At 52.2% G+C, this 20,208-nt stretch overlaps 1 protein-coding gene across 4 annotated transcripts in view; it reads right to left on the reverse strand.

Annotated features, from left to right (window-relative positions):
* Positions 1 to 34: 34 nt before the first annotated feature.
* The window catches only part of DOC2B (double C2 domain beta), a 33,304-nt gene continuing 13,130 nt past the window's right edge, over positions 35 to 20,208 (reverse strand). For all 4 annotated transcript variants that reach the window (XM_061470276.1, XM_061470278.1, XM_061470277.1 and 1 more), the window contains 7 exons: positions 14,973 to 15,047; positions 11,819 to 11,928; positions 3,384 to 3,510; positions 3,043 to 3,200; positions 1,006 to 1,087; positions 790 to 886; positions 35 to 171 (listed from right to left, as the gene is read on the reverse strand). In XM_061470276.1, coding sequence (XP_061326260.1) covers positions 35 to 171; positions 790 to 886; positions 1,006 to 1,087; positions 3,043 to 3,200; positions 3,384 to 3,510; positions 11,819 to 11,928; positions 14,973 to 15,047 — 786 coding nt within the window. The remainder of the gene's footprint in view (positions 172 to 789; positions 887 to 1,005; positions 1,088 to 3,042; positions 3,201 to 3,383; positions 3,511 to 11,818; positions 11,929 to 14,972; positions 15,048 to 20,208) is intronic.

The following is a 20,208-nucleotide window of genomic DNA, read 5'->3' on the forward strand; positions in this document are numbered from 1 at the left end:
AGCCGTGCTGGCCCTGGAAGCAGCCCCGTGGTGCTCAGTCGCTGAGGACGGCCCCCGGCAGCTCATTCGTTAGCGTGTGCCAGCGCTCGATTTTCTTGTCCTTGTTTTTCAGGCAGTCGAACCAGTGCTTCAGCCGCTCACCCTTGGCGTTAATGCCCAACACAACTCCACCTTGAGAGACAGACACAGAGAGAGGGAGAGGTGGAGGTGACCATCAGCCCTGTGAGGGATGCTGAGGGATGCAGGATGGAGCCAGGTCACGCAGCTGCTCTCACAGCATCCGATGCCACAACCTGATGTGACACACGGGCAATCACAGCCTGGCTTCCCCAGCACCTCATGGCTGTGGTCTGGGACCTGCTTGTGCTTGTGCCAAGGATTCATTGCAATTGCAGTGGCTGTCAGAGACATTGGGCACTTGTTAGCAATAAATCACAGTGACCAGTAACAAAATCACACGAAGTCTAGATACCCAATAGAGATAAATGAAACCTCCCCTTAAACCTGTTTTTTACTCAGAAGATCTGAAAACAGAAGGGAGAGGGGGATGCGTCTTCTCCCTGATTGGGTGCTGCTTGTGAAGCAATGAGCAGTGGGGCTGGCTGTGGGAGAGGAGACTCAGGTGCAAGAGTGGGATAAAAGCAGAAGAGAAACCCAGCAAGAATGAATGTGGGATGGAGAACAAGCCAGGTGGCTGGAGAAGTGCAGGAAAGCAGCAGATGAAACAAGAGAGCCACAGAAGGTGAAGATAAAAAGAGGCTAAGGAAGCCTCTGGAGTGCCCCACTCACCTATGAAATCATTTGATTTCCCGATATCATAGTCCCACACTGTGACTTCCAAGGTCTTTTTTGCCAGGTCCCCATGCTTTATTTCATAGCAAAACTCCTGTTGGGGAGCAGAGACAGAGTCAGAAGGAACCAGGGGGCTGGGTTGGGTTTTTTTAATTCCTTTTAAGTCTGAGGACTGAGAAAGCCCCTGGCTTTCACCAACCATCAAAACCCCACCTCATTGAACTCGGGGTTCAGCGTCTTCTTCTTCACCGCCGTCTTATGCTTTGATTTCTTGTCCTCATCTGGTTTCAAGTAACTGCAACGAAACCAATGCACTGTCACACACAGCTCCTGTGCCTGCTCCCAGCAAGGAAGGGCTGTGGGGCCCTCCCCTGCAGCCCAGGTATGCATGGGGGCAACCTCTGGCTGTGGAACAAGCTCCTGAGCAGAGGCAGGGTGAGATGGGGGACTGAGCCCCCCAAACCTGCAGCTCCCTCCTCCCCTACCTGCCAAGATGCTGGAGATGGCTGGAAGGAAGCAGCATTTCCCCACGTTAGCACAAGACCATCAGAGCTGCCATCAGAGAGCACCGATTATCCCATCTCCAGTCCCTAGGGGACACTGGCACTGCACACATGCTCCCAGCTCCCAAACCCAAACACTTCCAGCCCAGATTAGTCCAGATTTGGGACTGTGTGACCAGTCTGCTCATCCAGAGCCTTGCCAGGAGACAGAGGCCACAGGCAGGTGTGTAGGAGGGAGCAGGAGCAAGTGCAGCGGCTGCAGCTTTGTGCACCGTTGTTACCTGCAGATATTTAGCAGCACAGCAGCAGCGTCAGAAAGCAAAGGAGATTAAAGTGTCATCAAGCAGACAGGGCACCTGAAATCTGTGCCATCATCCTTTTGTGCTGGTGCTGCTCCTTTAAACATCAGTTCTACTTCCTCGTTACACTTTCCAGATCTTGCTCATAATTAAAAAATTAGGGCTTGTACCAAGAAGCATCACTTGTCTATATCTGCTCTGATTAAAGCCCCGCAGATACAGTCTACTGCAGACAGCACAAGGGGCACCTACAAAACAACTGTACAACAACTGTAATTCTGTTAGTTCAGAGATTGAGCCTCCAATGAGCATTTAAAAAAGCAAGAGTGGATTTTTAGGCAAACACCTCCACTTTAAAGAACAATTCAATAGGAAGGTGAAAGCGTGCTGCTGATAAACTTCCTTACAGGCCTCCCGGGTGCAGTTTATCCCAGGAGCTCTGCCTAAACAAATGTCATCTCTGAAAGTGCCAAAGTCTGGGTCAGCACTGGGGGAACACAGGGGCATGGGATGGGCCCAGGGGTGCTGCCGGCCCTTCCTCACCATGACCCCCTGCTTTGCAGAGAGTGAGTTTGAAAAATGCTGTGCCAAAAAAAAACAGGAGCTGTGTGGCTGCAGGGCTCTGAGTCAGCAAACCACCATCTTCCTCAGCATCCCTTAATAGCCCCAGGATGACACCACCTTCCCTGAATCACTTGGGCGAGGCTGAGTTGCAGCAGCCCATTACAGTCATTTAAATGTCTTTTCTTTTTGTTTAATAACGCTGGTATTTTTCCAGTCATTCACATTGGAGAGGGACCTGTAAATGTGCCCTCAGCTCTGCTAACCAGACCCTGGAGCCACCGGAGCCATGGGCTGCACCTAAAGTGCTATCTGAACTAATCACACACACACACACAATGTAGTTAGAGCCTTTCCATGGATGATGCTGGCTTCCAAGAGTGAAAAAGCTGTGGATAACCCTGGGAAAGAAGACAAAGGTGCTCACAGCTGCTGGTGAGGTCCAGGACCATCGCCACAGGCACTGTCCTGCTCAGGGAGAGCCCAACCCCATGCTGACAGATGAGACCCACCACTGGCTGGGCTGGGGCCATGCAATCAGCAAAGCCCAACCATACCTGTCTGCCTTGGGCTACCCACTCTGCCCCTGCCACAGACCCTCTCCCAAGTGCCATGGGCAGTGCTGAGCCTGCCACGGGGCACCACGGCCACCATCAGCTGGCAGGGACAATGTGCTGCCCCAGCAGGGCCACACAGCACCGGGCAGCTCCTGCACACGTGGAGCTTTGGAGCACTGAGACAATCACTGGGCAGTAACACGCTCCAGGTGAATGCAAGCTCATTGCTCATTGCTCTCCTAATGAGCTCAAGTAGTTTCCACTGCAGGGAGAGACCAGAGGGGAGAGCACAGCCTCACCGGGACTGGCACGGCACGGAGCAGCACTCACATCTTGACGTAGGGGTCGGAGTAGCCATTGGCGTCCATGGCAGCGAGGTGGGCGCAGCGGATGATGCCCACCAGCAGCCCCTGCTTCTGTGAGCTGTACTTGAGGGAGATGAGGATCCGTCCCCGCTCCTCCAGCGACTTGTCCTCTGTTTTATCTATCTGGGGAGGGAACGCACGCAGTCTGGGGGCTGCTCCAGGACAGCACAGCCGCACACCCGCCTCCCCACCACGAGGAATACTCTGCCCATCCCTGATCACGTTTGAGGAGTCAAACTAACCCACTCTCCAACGTGCCACAGGGCCCACGCTGGGGAATGCTGGTCTGATCCCCACCACACTCACCGGCAGCTGCTTCTCCAGGCAGATGCTGAAGTTTTTGGTCTGGTTGGGCTTTAGTTTCTTCAGCGGGATCCGCGTCTCTCCAATGAACTCGTTGTGGCGGAACTTGTCCTCATCGCAGACCGAGATGCTGCAACAAGCATGGGGTGAGCGGGGCTGCTGGGGAGAAGGGAGGCGATGGCATGGGGCAAGGGGCTGCCCTGGCATGTCCCCCAGTGAGGGGAGGATTTCAAGGCTACCGTTCCCCAGGCCAGTGACTGCACCTCCTTCGTAGGCAGCTGGAGGACATAAATCTGCTGCTACAGCCTCGCCAGAGCAGCTTATGATGTTTAAATGTGACACCCAATGTCTTGGTCTGCTTCACCTCCACAGCAGAAACCTGAGGCTGCCGGGATGGATTATGGGCAAGGTCTGGGGATGTAGGGGGATGAGAGAGAGAGGCTGCATCACACCATGTCTCACAGCTCCTTCACAGAGTCACAAACGCAGAGCCACCTGCACAACCCAGCCGGGTCCCACAGCCATCTCTCATGCTCAGACCCCGTCCTGGCCAGGGCTTCTGCACCCTTCGGGATGGCTGCTGCCCTGCAGGCACTGGGCTCCTCCAGGGAGATGCTCACAAACCCTGAACATCACAACCTGCAGTGCTGCAGTTGCTGAGCCTAACACACCCCAGCCCAGGCACTGTCAGAAAAGCAACCCAGTGCCTCAAGCATCCTCATGGCTCTTCCATTATCAAAGTCATCAGTGACTAAAGCAAAACTCATCTGAGCTACCACCAGCCAGGCTGCATCCTGCCTGGCTGTGGAGGCTCTTCCTAAACCCACTCTTGAACTACAGGGCCAGGAGAAGCATGATTCCCAGCAGGGCTCCCTCTCTTCTGACCTGAGGAGTTCCTGAGCATGTCTCAGGGCGTGCCCTGGTCCTGGGGATCTGGCTGCCCAGGCTGGGACACAGAGGGGGTCTTCCAACTCCTCTTCCACCATGCAGACATGGGATCTGCAGACCCAGCCCTGCAGAAGGCATCACACCTTGGCCAAGCGCAGCTCTCCCAGCCACGCCGGGGTCCTGCACCCCGTGACGACAGCTACATCCGATGCTGAGTGAAGGCTGTTTTCCATGCAAAAGCTATAAATGCCTTTCCCTGAGCTGGCAGCTAATGAGTCATTTCTCTGCTGCTTCCCAGCCCATTCACAGCATCAGGAGAGACAACAGAAGAGCAGTTAGTGCTTGCAGGAAGACTCTGCTCGCAGCTCCTAAAATCCCAGAGAGGGTTCAGGAGGGTGGTGGCTGCCTTGTGAGGGACTGGCAGTGCTGCTGGAACTGGAAACATGGAAAGCCATCCCATCCCCACCAAAGGAAACATCCGGCATCCCTACAAGAACCACGTAGGGACCATCAGTACTCTACACCCATAAAGGAAAGGGGTTTCCCTTCCCTTTCCTCCTTTCCCCCCACTTAAAAAAAAAATCTTCTTACAGTCTCTTCTCATCCTTTTGCTGCCTGATTTTTTCTTTCTTTTATCCACTCCTGTTGGTGCCCGTTTCTCATGGGCAGCACTTCTGCTGCAGAGACCATGCTCCACCTTGCTGGGTTCCAACAAACAGGACCTATTTGGGAAGGGCTAAAAGTAATTAAAGATAGTGACCTGCTATTCCACCTCAGAGTAACTAATTGCACCCCGTGCTTCTGGCCTGTGCAGTGCCTGGATGGTTTACCCATGGATGGTTTATCTGTAGATGCCACTCTCCTGGTCACAAGTGAATAACCAGGTGGCAAGGGAGGCATGGGAATGGCTCAGTCACACAGCACAAGGACCATTAGGGCGACGGAGTGGCACAGGAAGGGGGGGTGGCAAAAAGTAATCCAATTGGGAAGATGGGGAATGCTGCTCTGCAGAAAACCATAGCTGGATGCAGCGTTACTATAGATACCTGCAAAAAAAAAAATCCTCACCCCACCACAACAGTAAAATCTTTGAAGAGAATCTCAAAAGCAGGCACAATATTTCCCATTTCCCTTCCTCCTCCCGCCTCTCTTTTAAAGAACAAAACCAAAAAAGGAGCAGCAGGAGCTCCAGACAAGCAGCAGCATCTGCCAGGCGTGTGCAACCCCACGCCCATCTGGCCAAGGCTCTGGGGAGGAGAAGCAAGCGTGCAGCAATCGAAGCAGAGGAGAGGAGCGTGGTCCTCACCAGGAGCTGGCAGCCCGGGGTCTGTTTTCACACCCGGCCGTTGCAGAGCGATGTGGTCTCCTGCATGCTCAGGGGAGGCAGGATTTGGTGCCTGTTTCACCTGGTAAGAACATGAGTAACAAGATCTTCCCCTGACAATGTCTAGATATGCCCAAAAGCACAAGATACCAAATGCAGTGTCCTACTTGATGTGAAGCTCCAGAACCACCCAGGATGAGTGGAAGCCCAGGAAGGAAATGACTGGAAAACTTCAGCAGTGGTGACAAGGAAAGCATCTCCAGTGTCACACCAGGAGAAGCTGGAGAGCCCCACCGAGCCCTATTTCACTGCCCATGGAGCCATGGGAACCCACTTGCTACCACCTTACCAAGCAGCTCTGAGAACACCAGCTCCTGTACAGCATGCTACAGCTCATGCAAGCCCCTGCGTGCCCTCCCCAGGGATGACTCCTGTGCCTCTGCACCACAGAGCCCTCTTTCAGCAGCAGCAGGGCACAAGAACACCCCACAGCTGCCCACGCTGCATCCCACTGAAGGCAACACACATCACTGGGGTGTTGGCCACCCCTTTGTCCCTACTGATGTCCCCAGCTAGTTAAGGTGTTTGCACAGACCCGAGTCCCTTGTGAGGCACACCTGCAAGACCTGGGAACTGCTGCTGTCTTCAAGCAGCTGGTGACACTGCCAGGTCTCTCCCATTTTCTTTCTGGCATCTCTGGCCACCTCTCAGGTGGGTCCCCTCTTTGTATGGTGACCAGAGGGGATTCAGACACAGTTTCATGTCAGCCCACCCAGTCCCTCTCCCTGGCTGCAGCTCATCTTCTCCAGGTGGGATTTTTAAGGTGGGTAGACTGGTGGTGCACCAGTGATGGAAGTGAGGGCAGAGAGCTGAGTCAGATGAGCAGGCAGCTCTGGCCCCAGCCCTCCCTCTGCAATTACACCAGCTTGAACTTTATTACAAGAAACTGATGTGATGGAATTTTATGCCTTGGATTAGAAAGTCAGCTCCATAACAAGCACCAAGAGGTGTCTCTGGCAGCCACACTCACCTGCCATCCTGATCCCTGTAACTCAAACATCACCCCTCCCTCATCTCTTTTTATTAATCCCTACCCCTTGAGCTCAGCTTTTGATTTGACAGCTTCCACTGAGGGGTCCCCACCTTTAAGTTTAAGGGCTGTGAAAACCACCTTGGAAGAAAACTAAGCAGCAAGTGAACAATCGCTGCTCATTAAACTTATTCTCCCTCCTACTCACCCTGGGCTCCTGGGTTACAGCCCTGACTCACGCACAGCTCAAGCAACCCCGCTCCATTGACTCATGACTTGCCCTCACACACACATTCCTCCGGCCTCTTTCCCATTGTGGAACAAGGAAAACAGGGGTCAATGAGGACCCTCCTCTACAATGCACATGCATGTAATAGGCACCAGAGTGTGCAGACAAATCTCCTGTAGCTAAGATCCTGAACAGTCCCTATAGCAACTTGGGAGGCTCTCAACGGAGGAGCAGATGTGCAGGTGATGCCTGCTTGGCTTAAGGACAGACAGTGCCTGGCAAAAGAAGAGAAAAAGGCAGAGTCCTGGGACCATCCAGCTTTCCTAAAAGCAAAAGGAGTATTCAGTGCTGGGCTCCATCACAAAATGCCTCAAAGTCTGAGCATAGCAACCACAGTAAAAGTCAGATGAAATTAGGAGTGTGCCTGCAGTTCTGGAGCAAAGCTCATTCAGCACTTCTGGAGTAAAGCAATTTGGGACCCCAAATCTCTAAGTGTCTGCAGTATGCCTATTAGACCTGATCAAATACTATTTCCTGAATAATATATTTAATGAGTCATGATGTTTGTCAAACACATGATTAAACAAATAATTCCTGGCATTCGTGAGCTAGCTGAGTATGATATGAATAATGCATCACTTTGCCAATATATCTGGATATGAATAATTGTATCCAATATCTGTCCAGCTCTGATATTTATTATGAATACAATCTATTTATTGCACATTACATGTATTATTTAAACGTAGGCGAGCGTATTCTGCCTATTCCAATTTCCCCTGTAGCATTTCTCTGCCTCCCCCTGCCATGCACCCTGGCTTCCCACCACCAGAGACTGCTGCGGCACAGCTGCAGACGGGGAGAAACGGTGCCTGCAAACAGGGACTGGAAGCGGGGACTGCAGGGTGGGATTTCCCCCTGGAGCAAACCGGGAACCTGCTCTCAGTCGCGGCCATCCCAGCCCTCCGAGTCCAGCATCTTTTGAGCGGCTCTGAATTTGCCTTCTCTCAGGATGGTGGGTGGTTTCGTTGCTATTAAGCCTTGGGCTAGACTCAAGGATATTTAATTCAATGAATGGATGAGACCTTTCAAGATCCTCCCACCTACTGTGTTTCATGAAATCTGAAGTATCTGGTGTTTTTTGAGGGGGTTGATTCATTAACAAAATCCTGCTTGACAGCGCAATTAGCTGGGCAGCCTTCACCTCTCCTTCTCCCTTGGGGGTGGCTCTCCTTGGGAGATGAACCCCAATGGTCCCAGGGCTTGGGTCTGTCACAGCAAAGTCACTCGACCAGCTTCGATGAGGCCACATGGGGATGAGGGGCAGCCTGCCAGGGCATGGCATGGGGCTGGGAGTCTCGGGCAAGAGGGATCCATTACTCTGCTCTCCAGGAGGCAAGGGATGCCCCTAGTCTGGCCCCTGCAATGAGGTGAATGCCACTCATCCCCCCAGGATGGCTGCAGGCACCAGCAGAGAGCCCTGTGCCAGCACCGCCCCACCAACCCGTGCTGGACACAGCCCACCAAGTGCCCAGGTGGGCAGGGAAGATTTTTGGGTGCTTTTCCAGCTTTGCTGCTGCACCACGTGCTCTGCAGGCGGCAGCGAGGCAAAGGCTGGCGGCAGCTTTGATCTCCACCGTTATTTTCACATTAAAGAGACTTTGCAAATCGCGTTCCCTGCCCCTCCATGAATCTCAGCACCGAGGAGGCACCGGGGGAACAATCACCTCCCAGACCGAGGAGAGCATCACTCATGCTCTTTCAACTACCCACAGCTGCCTTGCAGGAGCCTTGCCTGATTAGCACAAGGAAAGCCAGCGTCCCTGCAGCTTTGAAGTCCTCTTTTCCTGGCAGAGAAGGAGATACTTTGCCAAAATGATGGGCAGGCAAAGTGAAGCACCGAAGGCAGGACGATACACAGCATGGGAGATGCTTCCTACAGGAAGTGGCACCCACCACAAGGGTGAATGGCCATTGCCACTGGTGTGATGGAGAGGCTCATAGAAGAGAAACAGCTCAACCCACAAATAAAAGAGTCCTTGCTGAGCCCCAGTCACCAGAGACCCCAGGCCATCCTCAGGTAAAGCAGAGATCCCTCCCCTGAGGAGGTGCAACATCTCCCAGCCTTGTGTCCTTCTACTCGATTCAGTACCTGGTGTCTGAGAAGTAGAAAATCCAAGCAAGGAATTCAAATAAAAAATGGATTTTTCTACCTTGCGTCTGGTTTGCGAGAAGTCTGATCTCATCTAAACCTGCCTCAGGATAAGTAAAATCTCCTTTGCCAATATCTTCAACCTCAAAGATGGAGAAAAGAAAAGAGGGGGTTGGGGAATTGCTCCTAAAGAAAACGAAGAGCAGTTGAATTTTAGGCCCCGGCTCCCCCATGCAAGATAAGAAATGGAGCCACAGTGCTCAGAAGCTTTGTTTTAGAACAGGAATTTCCTGGGCCATAGACAAGAGCTTGAAATCCCACCTGAAATTCTGCCAAACCCACTGGGCAGAGCAGCTGAACACAGGCCCATTGCCCAAGGGCAGGCTGGGAAGAAGCACCAAATGCAAGGAAGGACACTGGGCCACCCCACAGCAGGAGAGGAGATGGCCCACAGGATAGGTGACAGCCCCGCAGCAGAGGTGATGCCTGGGAAACCTTCTCTACCCAGAAGTTTGTTTCTTTAATTCTCTGGAATCTTTACCAGGCAAAACCAAAGCCAGAAGCCCCAGCCCCATGGCAAGTTCCACTTCACAAACCTCTCTACTTCTCTGCTCACGCAACCTCCCCAGGGAGACAGCAGAGCCTCCCTAAGCCTCTTCCAGCCCTGTCTTGAGCCTCATTAGTGCTGGGGTGGTGGGGCTTGGGGCTCCCACACTTCTGGCAGGGACTGGGCTGTGCTAAATCCCATAGGACAGAGCCCACTCCATCTGAATGTAGTGCCAGATCCCAGCATTACACTTGGAGGTGAGGTGGGTATCCGCATGGTCCCCGTGGCCATGTCATCATGGGGTTCACCACCTCCATGGGGAGGTGCTTCAGCAAATCCCACTGACTAGCTGCAAATGCCAATGAATCAGAATCCTGCTTGGATATTCCTCTCCATATGGAGAGTATTTTGATCCTTAATTATCACTTAATTCACTGGGGTTAGCTGCTGGCAAGGAAACCTCAGCTGCAAAGTGCAGAGCACTGGAGAGCCTGGGAACCCCCTGCAAAGAGGCAGCTCCAATGGGTGTGAAGGCATGAGATGGACGGATGGCTCTGATGGCACAGAGATGCCAAACCACAGATCTGTGAGAAATCTGCTCACAGATGGGGAGGCTACCCCTGTATGAGCAGATGAGGCTTCACAGGGAGTTTTGCTCCTTGCAGAGTGCCCAGCTGGGAACTCACACAGGACAACTGCATGGCAGGCAGGCTCCAAGCTTCCCTTGCCTCCCTGGAAAGGTGCCCTTTGAAGCCACTTTGGGTAATGAGCCATTAATTGACCTCGACAGCAATCTCCTGAGCTCCCCGTGGAGCTCCCAGGACAGAAACGCTGTCTCCATTCAACCCATGGCCACAGCTGGCTCCCCAAAAAGCACCCGCAGCACCCAGGCTGTCAGCAGGAGCAGGGATGCGCTAATGAGGGATGCCTGTGGGGAGAAGGGCAAATCCAGCACACGTTTCTGCATGTCCCCCTGCCACTGAGCATCCCACACCTCCCTGCTGCCTCCCCGGAGCAGGTGAGTGCAGCTCTTCCCCAGGGAGAAGTAGCAACCAGCGCCTCAAATAGGTGGGGGTCAAATCCTTCTGCTCCCTGGTGCCTTTCAGCAAACAACTCAGCCAAACACCTCTCTACAAACTGATTTCCGTGCTTGAAAAGGCTGAAAACTTCAAAGCCCGGAGTGAAAAAATGGGGGGAAAAAAGTAGCCAATAATAATAATAAAGCAGAGGCTTTCCAGCCCAAGAAGCCTGCAGCACTTTGAGCATGACTAATATTTTCCACGTGAAATAATAATCTGCGGCACTAAATTTCTCATCCCTATGCACTTTGCAGACAACAGGTAGGCTCTGCCCAAATTCACCTCGGAGCAAGACCTTTTATAAAGCTTGTCTTGGGGAAAATAACTCCCAGCGTACCTGCAGATAAGGAGGGTCAGATGCCAGCCATGGAGCTGACAAAAGCCCCAAGTCCGCAGAGCAGGATGTAAGATCCTCCTTTGTTCAACAGCAGATCTCACAGCAAATCCTCCTGCATAATGGTCCTAGATCAGAGCAGTGCTGGAGCAGCCCTGGGCAGGATCCATTCACAGGCTCCAGGTCATTCCTTGACCTCACCCATGTGGGACAGTGGGCAAGACACGAAAACCTTTTCATTCACAGGGCTCTGACCCTGCAAAGCAGCACCTCCAAGCTCACACAGCCCCTGGGAGATGCTTCCAGGAGATGCCGAATGCACAGAGACTGATCCAAACTAAGAGAATGGAATAAATACATACAAACGCTCCTTTTAGTCTGGCAATAACTCACAGATGCCTCCAGCTTTCTTGCAAAAAGCTCAGCCTTCAAAGGGCCCAGAACTTTCCTGGGGAGATTTTCTCAGCAAGACATCACTGCAAAGCCTTAACACATGCCCACAAAAGCTGGGCATGAAGAGGTTAAATCCAAATAACACCACTTCTACAGGCCAGAGTCCAGTGAGTTATGCAGGACCATGCTCCTCACCAGCTATTCCAGCCCAAGCTCGCAGTAAATCAAATGCTGGTCACCGTGGTGGTGATGGGGTGTGCAGGGCATGACCACCATCTATAGACTCTGGTGGGTAATAACTCTGCTATGAGGAGCTGCCAGGATCATTCTGTGGGGCTGGGGAATGCGGGTCCCCAAGATCTCCCCCAGGAAACTGTCACTGGGATAGGGAGGTGACCCTGAGGGGATACGTGTTCCCCCCAGTGCTGGGCTCAGCACCCCGCTCATCCCACAGGGCCCTACCGCAGGGTCTTGCGGATCATGTCCTCGTCGGTGATGCCGTAGTAGGTGAGCGTCTCGTTCCAGGTGGGGTTCAGAGTGTTCCGCAGCGTTTTGGTTCTCAGCTTATTCGCCTGGAAAACAAAGGAGATGGAGTTCAGCAGGACCCAGCCCCAGGCAGTCGTTTGGGCATTGATGGGCAGTGAAGGGGGAGAAAAGGAAGCACTGTTTGGAGACGAAGGGGCAATTGATACTATCACCCTTCTGCCCCAGTGCTGTAACCTGGTCAGTCCTCAATGGGATGGCCCAAATCCACCCCACCCACAGCAATAACCAGAGACAAGGCAAAGTGCTCATTTGCAAAGCAATCCAACCCCACATCCCCCACTCTGGGAACAGGCAGCAAAATGGGAACCTTGGCAGAGAGCAGAGAGAGGATGGGGATTTCATTTATGCAGCAGGAGAGAGCAACAGAGAGAAAAAAAGGTCTTTTCAGGTTCATTAAAAAGTACCAATTTGCTGTTCTGGCTGTTTATTTGCATTCCTGCTCCCAGCACAGCTCTCATTCCTGCCTGCCTCAAAATAACTTCCTTTATACACATTTTTTATCACTGGCAACTCTTTCCAGAGCCACAGCTCTGCAGAAGTGAGGGACAGCAGGGCTGTCACAGCCACTTGTGTCCCTGGCATGGATGGGGCATCCTGGCACACACACACCCCCCAGGTCAGGGGATATTGATCTTCTCACTCCCTGAGCCACCCGCTTCTGTTGGGGACAGAAGCAAAGGGCTGCAGGCTTCAGATGAGGCTTCTCCATCAGCACCCCAGCCTGGGACAGACAGGCAGAGCAGAAGTTTTCCTTCTAATTACACGTAAAGTCAGAAAGTTCAATCCCTGCCTCAGCCACTGCTGGGCATAAGGAACTCTCAGGAAACTAATACTTCAAACTTGTCTTGTGTGGCTATGTGAAAAGCTGCTACATTCCCCATCTTTGGGTCACCATCCCTGAGTCAATCTGAGTGGGATGTGAAGCCCGGGCTGAAGAAAAGAGCTTGTGCAAGTCACCTTGTTAGCATGTCCTTTCCCCACCAAAAGCACCCCAAACACACAACCTCTTCCAGATTCACCAGACAGCCACTGGCTGAGGAGCTGCCAGTGCTGCGGAGCCATCGAGGGACCACAGCACAGTGTCTCACTCCCAAACTCACCATGCAAAGCAGCTGCTGGGTTTGATATCTCAGAGACAGAGAAAACCTCTGTATTTTGTGCTGTGCTTCATTTAGGTCTGCAAAGCCATTTCTGTCTTTTAAAGAAACCTGTGCCCTGTGCAGCACTGCTGAAGCTGGGTGAGGAGCTGTGAAACACTGAGCACTAGGTTAGGAGGAGGATACCCCTGGAGCAAGGCACGATGCTCCAGGAGCCGACTGGGATACAGGGGCAGGAGGGACTCAATTAGCAGCAGCATCTAAAGCCCTGCAACGTCAATTGCTTTTCACATCACTCAGGCAGGAGTCTGTTTGCAGCATGGAAAGAGAAGCTCCTGGGCATCAGCCTCACTGAGACAATCCCTGTGTGCCCAGAGGCATGTCCAGCACTGACAGCACAGCGATGCAGACCAAAGGAGACTGCAGACGGGTGCTCTCATTTATGACCTGCTGTTGCTATTGATTTAATACCTCATTTGCCTTAAAACTTCCCCAGCTTTGTAAAATTGCTCCAAACAAGCCACTATGTCATACCAGGTTTCATCCCATACCTATTTTTTCTCCTTCCTCAGTGATATTGTGGCCACCACACCAGGCTCCAGCCCAAGCAGCAAGATACGTATCAGAGAGAAGAGCCTGCTGAGGGGTGACAAGGACAGCAGAGGAAGCACCCTGATGGCACACACTGCCTGCTCAGACCCACTGGGGCCTGATCCTGGGGCTCTGTGGCTCAGGAAGGAAAGCAGCTTTAGCTAAGGGGGTAAACATGTTGGGTATCACCCAGCAGCCAATGCTGCTCTGAGCAATGAATGCAAACTAAATCAAAGCAACTGAGCTCTGGGATAGCCCTTTTCTCCCACCTGGAATGATTTACTCAGTAACCAGCTCACTTGGAGACCTCTGCATGAGGTGAACAAATCCAGCCCTGTTTCCCACATCTCTGGTTTCAGCTCTGCAACAGGTGCCCAAGAGCTCCAGTCTGGGACAGAAACACTCAATGAACTTGAAGACTGCCCTGCTCCTGCTGGAATGACTGTACAGAAACATCCAGGCCAGGACACAGTTACCCCAGATGTGCTCACCTCTCCCAGAGCAGATTTGGGCAGTGCTGTTTGGAAACAAGGTGCAGAGACAGGAATCATGGAGCCAGAGGGATGTGTAGGCAAGGAGAGATCCCCACGGCTGCTTGTAGAGTCTGTAGCTCTTTCACTACCCTCAGCACAGAGCTTTCCTCCCGCCTCCCTCATCTCCATCACCTCCAGCAGAAATGCTAATCAATGCATTTGCAAAACATGGAAATGACAGATAATATCGCTGACAGAAATGCTTCTGGCTCTCCTATTTCCAGCAGAACTCGAAATGTGGTTAAAAACTCCCGCTTACCGCCCTGAACATTATGAATTAATTCAACTGAACCGTAACAAGTAAATATACCTCCCCCCAAAAGGTCCTTCCTTTAGTGTAATAAGAGTGCAATTGATATTCATAACACATACATTTAGCATTTAAATTCAACATCCCATCAGTTACACCAAGCTCTCACGATATACATTAATATCTTTAATTACTCTTCTCTCCAGCAAGTGCTGAACCTAAGTAGATGGAAATATTTCCCTTATGATTTAAACTCTGGTTTATTATGATCTGAGGGGGTTTAGATGCAAAAGAAAAGGGGGGGGGGGGAGGGAAGAAAAGAGGTGTTTGTTTATAGCTCTGGATCATTTCACTTGGTGCTTCCCAGAGGCTTCTAGAGCACAGTGTTCACACCCCCTGCTCCCAAGGGCGAGGAGTTAGGGCTGGATTTAGCCCCAGTTCTTACCTCCTGCTGCTGCTCCCTCCTGGTTGCCTGAGTAAGAGCTGGGCAGGACACTGAGGTCAGCCAGTGAAGAGCTTCTCCCTGGGAAACCTCCCTGGTCTGACTCCAAAGGGAAAGGTGCAGCCCCAGGAAGAGAAGAAGTGAAAAGGCATCTCACCTTACTGGCTCCGGGGAGCAAGTGCAATTTGACATATGGATCCGCCAAACCATTATGGTCCATCGGCTTCAGGCCCTGGAGAGGAAACAGAAAATGCAGGAGTTAGGATGCTGGGCAGGTAGCGTGGCTTGGCTGACCCCATTTACTCATGCCCATTCCCCCGGGATGTTGTTGATCCACGGAGTAGTTGCAGAGTTTCCCCAGGAGTGGGGAAGGAGGAGAATATGGTTTGTGCAGCAAAAGCTGAGCACACTCAGCATTCCAATGCTGTCTGCGGTTTGTGCCGAGCTGTGGGAAGACTTCTCATCTGCACTTGGCATTGGTCGCAAAGCAGCACTCCTCTCTTCCAGCAGCTGACTCTGACATCCTGATCACAATTAATTTGGGGGTTAAGTAAATCAGCACAGTGATTCTCAAGGTTCAAAATTACAGGCTTTTGTCATTTAATAATTGCTTCTGAGCAAACACACACCTCTGCTGTTGTGGTGTTACTTCTAAGCGCTCCCAGAGGGTGTGATAGCACCTACCTACTCTTCCTTATTAAGGCACAGCTGAAGGAAGAACAGCTTTCGGGCCAGTGGGAGGTTGTCGCCAGTCGACTGCCATGGCATTGGCAGGAAAATCTGGGAGTGCTGGAGCACAAGCACAAGGAAACACTCACTCTGACCATCCCTGATGCATTTTCTGCAAGACCGTTATAGCTTTTAAAGGATAATGTGGATCATGCTTGTCACAGCGATGCTCTGGAGTTGATCCTGCTTCAGGCAGAGGGAGCAGACAAACCTGCTCCCCTTCTAAACAAAAAGCAGGCTGAAAACTATCCAAGAGTGATGCAGAAACCCAGCCCAAAGCCATAACTGCACAGACTGCATGGAAACAAACTCCACAGGGTAGGGAAGAAAAAGGATCATGAAAAATGGAGCCTAATTTTTACCAGTTTTAAGTGTAAATGATAATGGCTACATCATGAAAGTCCTTGGATTATTTCCATCTTGGCTACAGGATCCTTGTAGGAGTTATAGCTAGACTGTCTGAAGGCAATCTTCTGCCTGGATCAGAGGAGGGTTTCTCTGCAGAGATACCCATCCAACCCCAGCTCCAACCTGGGCATGGAAACCAGGCTGGGTGATGCTAAAGACTCGTCACACACTTGGTGTGATGAGCAGAGTATTCAGTGCATGGGATTAATGAGTGTGTGCAGCTGCCAGGAATCCACCTGGCAGGAAAGCATTTGTATGGGCTGCTGGTGGAAAGGCTGCGTGCAATGAAATGGTAATCATCAAGGCCTGGCTTTAGGCAAATTAAAGAGGGAAATGTTGGAGAAATCACTTCCATACTTCACACGTGTGAGATAAAACACCCCACTTAACCCAGGACACCAAGGCAGCCCCTCAGGATGCCCCATTCCACCCCTCCCTGATTTGCACAACACAGCTGAGGGTCTGAGCTGCTCCTGACCTTGGTGAGGGCTCTGCTTCAGACAAGCACACTGCCCTGGAGCAAGGGAGACCAAATGGTGCTGCCCAGCAAAGAGGATTTTGCTTCTAAAGCAGAGCCAAAAGGATAAAAATATCAGTAGCGAATGGAGGCTAAAAGGCTCTGCTTTAATTACAGTGCCTCTCAGGTGATGTCCCTGGCCAAGCAGAAGAGGAAGGCAGCAGATATGGAGGATGGGAGGAAGGTGGTGGTGTCTGCTGCAGATCCATAGGTAGACACTGGTCCCCAGGCTCCAGAGGGGATCTCTCTGGCTAGGCAAGGGCTCTCCCCAGCCTGAGGTGCCCTCCTGCCTGATGCTGTGCCATAAGTGAAACAGAAGCAAGCAAGAAAATTCCAATAAAAATGGATGGAGAAGGACAGGCAGTTCTGTACTTCACCCATCAATTCAGTTCAATTAAATTACCTTCTGAGGAGGCTATTAAAGGAGTTTTTTAATAGATGCGTGTCGTGGTTTAAACCCAGTCAGGCAACTTGTTCACTCACTCCCAGTGAGTGGTGCCGAGCTGACAACAATCGAGGTCTGTTACCCCCCCCCACCGGGGTTCTCCCCCACTCCCGGAGGAACGGGGAGGAGGATCAAAAGAGTGCAACTCCTACGGGTTGAGACAAGAACAGTCCAGCAACCAATGTACAACACAAATCACCACCGCTACTATCAACTACAACAATGATAAGGGAAAATAACAAGGGAAGAGAATACGATACCACCGGCCAAGAAAACGAGTCCCACCCGGAAGCCCGTGTCCTTCTGGGTAACTCCCAGTTACCCCCCACCCCAGGCATGACGTGCTGTGGTATGGAATACCTCCCTGGCTAGCCCCGGTCAGGCGCCCCATCCCTGCTTCCTCACGGCTTCCCCTCCTCCCTGGCAGAGCATGAGCCTCACAGAGTCCTTGGTCAGGGTAAACATCACTTAGCAACAACCAAAAACATCGGCTTCACCAACACTGTTCCCAGGCTGGAAGTCAAAACACAGCACTGCACCAGCTACCACAAAGGAAAAACATGACTGCTACTGCTGAACCCAGGACAATGCGCTATGGAAGATGGAGTGACAGGAGCCCGGCAAATGCATCTTAATGTCACATCTACCTCCCTCCTGTGTCACTCGATATGAGCTTGGCAGAGAGCTGAATTTAACACGAGAGCAGCCCCAAAGGCTCTGCCCCACAAAGCTGCTTCTGTGGGAGCTCACCTCTCCCAGGCACCCACAGATGGACCAGCACCATTGCTTCCCCTGCACGGAGCACTCTCCAGCCCAAAGCTGCTCCAAGAGGCAGAGGAGGACCAAAGAGCTCATGTATGAGGTAGAATCTCCCATTGGCTTCAGCCAGTGCAGCCCCAGCTCCAACCAGTCTTCCTGCCACAACCAATTTATGGTGCTTTGCACCATGGCACGGGTGATGGAGCTCAGACCAAGTTTCATTTTTACCCCTTCCTCTACCCAATCTCAAAACCCCTGCTGCAAACCTATGGAGACCAAGAGCCCTGCTGCATCCCAGCTGCTGCCAGCTGCTCTCCGTGCCAGTGACATTTAGCTAATCAATAGGATTTAATTACAAGTCAGGCTAATCGGGCTGCCGATTAACACCATGCTAGAGGCATACAGATATCACAGGAGACAGATTCGTTCCATCATTCACCCCATGATGAGCTGCCTGCAGGGTGAGCAGGCTCCCTGCCACCCAAAAACCAGCCAGGATACCTCTTCCCAGGCCAAGACATCCTGCTCTGAAATGGGGCGAAGTCTCTGCTTCCACTCTGACAGCCCAGAGGAAGCACACAGCTTTGAGATGGGAATTTCCCTGGAGTGATAAATATTTATGAGTAAATCCGTAAGTGCAAACCTCCAGCACTCGGTTTCAGTTGGAAGAGACGAGCATCCAAATGCTCGGCAGGATAGAAACTCCCGGGTGTTTTCTAGCTGCAGCTGCAGCCAGCAGTGCAGGGACAGGAGCCCAGGTACATGTTCACAGGGGCAGCATCTGCCCTGCATGGCCTGCCTGGGGCCAGGGAGCTGCCTGCACCGCTGCCTGCACAGACACCTGAGACTCGCCCAGGGCATCCTGCTCCCAAAAGCCGGAGACAAACAGAGCTACAGGATAGCACAGCCCCACAGTGGCTGCACTGCCGCAGACCTCTGTAGATCCTCACTATAGCAGGTTATTATCTCCCTCCATGCAACATGTTAGGCTTTGCAAAGCTCAGCAGAAAATGAGCCCCTCATCAAAGCCAGGGCAGTGATAAGTTAATGGTGTCATTTTCCATCAGATTTTACAGGAGGGGGTGATGCCCATTGCAGCTCCCACATATGACAGTACGGATCAACAGAGCACAGGGTGCTCCTGCACGGCAGCAAGGGGAGAGCCCTCCTGCCAGCCTGCCACACGGTTGCTCCCGCAGCCACAAACAGGCTCCCACACTGCCCTGATTTATTCTCCCATCGATCTGAGCTGAGCTGCAACGTGCCTTAATTCAGCCGTGCCTGAAGCGTGAAAGGCAGGGTACAGGCAGGGCTGCTGCCAAGACCCAAAGACATTAGTGCAAGGTGGCTGTTGGCAGCCTGCCTGCTCCTGCCTGCACGGGTCCTGAGCTTTCTGCTGACCAGGGAGAGGCAGCAGGAACGTTGGGAACAGCACCACAGCCCTGCTCCAGCCTGGGAAGTGAGGGGGGTTCTTGGTCTTTACCTCTCCACTGCTGTGGTAACCCAAGACAGCATCTGCTTTGTTCCCACAGCGCAGCACCAGCGAGCCCTGATGCTGCTGCAGTGGCTCAGAGATCACACCATTGCGGCAGAGTAACAACTTGGTGCCATTGCAGGCAGCACAGGGAGAGGTGCAGCATCTGCCCCACCTGCTGAGACCATACCTCGATTGTACCTGCTAAAGGCAATGCCAAAGCGAAGGACTGTCCCAAGAGGTTAAGGCTGGAGATGGATGCTGTTTGAGCATTCCTCATCCTGCAGAGGCAGAACTCGCCTTGCAATCCCGCACTCAATCCATTCATCTCCAGGAGGAAACAAGATCCTCACTTTCCAGGCTAGAGCCTGCAGAGGTGCCCAGCACTGCTTTCCAAAATCACCTTCCAGATTGGAAGTTCAAAGTGCTTGATGGCAGGGCACCTCTCTGTGCTATTAGGGAAACTGAGGCACCAAGCACCTTAATCCTGGTGTAATCACACAGCCTGGGATAGCCCCAAGGCTGCCAGCTTCCACACCCATACTTCCTGCAGTGAAGCAAACCTTTTGTTCCCTATTCCATCCAAACGTGGGGGTCTGGGAACAAGAAACAGCTCAGATGTCCCCAAGCATTGGGCACCAGGGCAAAACCCTGGTCAAGCTGAGTGGCCATCCCGACCTCCTGCACAATACACTACAGCAGCTGACGGCTGCAGAGCAGAGAACTGGTGGTGGAGCACAACAGGTTAGATTTAACCTGCCAATGGTGTCTCCAAGAGCCTGCTAACCCCTTCCCACTCCTCAGGAGCTGATAACAGGACTCAGGAGGGGCATCAACATATATAGAGTGCTGGAGGTGAAAAAAAATAGAAGTAAAATGATCTAAAGGGAGGAAAAGGGTTGTCTTGGGGGGGTTATCAAAGGGAGAAAGAAAAACATTTCTCTCATGGCTGAAGTAGTCCAGGTTTTAATGGCTGCTAGCAGTGACTGAAGCTTCAGGAGCTGCTGAAGCTGGGACACATTCTGAGGGCCTGAGACATGCACACAAAACCCCAGCCAGAC

Source organism: Pezoporus flaviventris, unplaced genomic scaffold (assembly GCF_033815535.1).
Source record: "Pezoporus flaviventris isolate CSIRO_AGI_PZ_B2104156 unplaced genomic scaffold, CSIRO_AGI_Pfla_v1 ptg000063l, whole genome shotgun sequence".
In the NCBI taxonomy this organism is placed as follows: domain Eukaryota; kingdom Metazoa; phylum Chordata; class Aves; order Psittaciformes; family Psittacidae; genus Pezoporus; species Pezoporus flaviventris.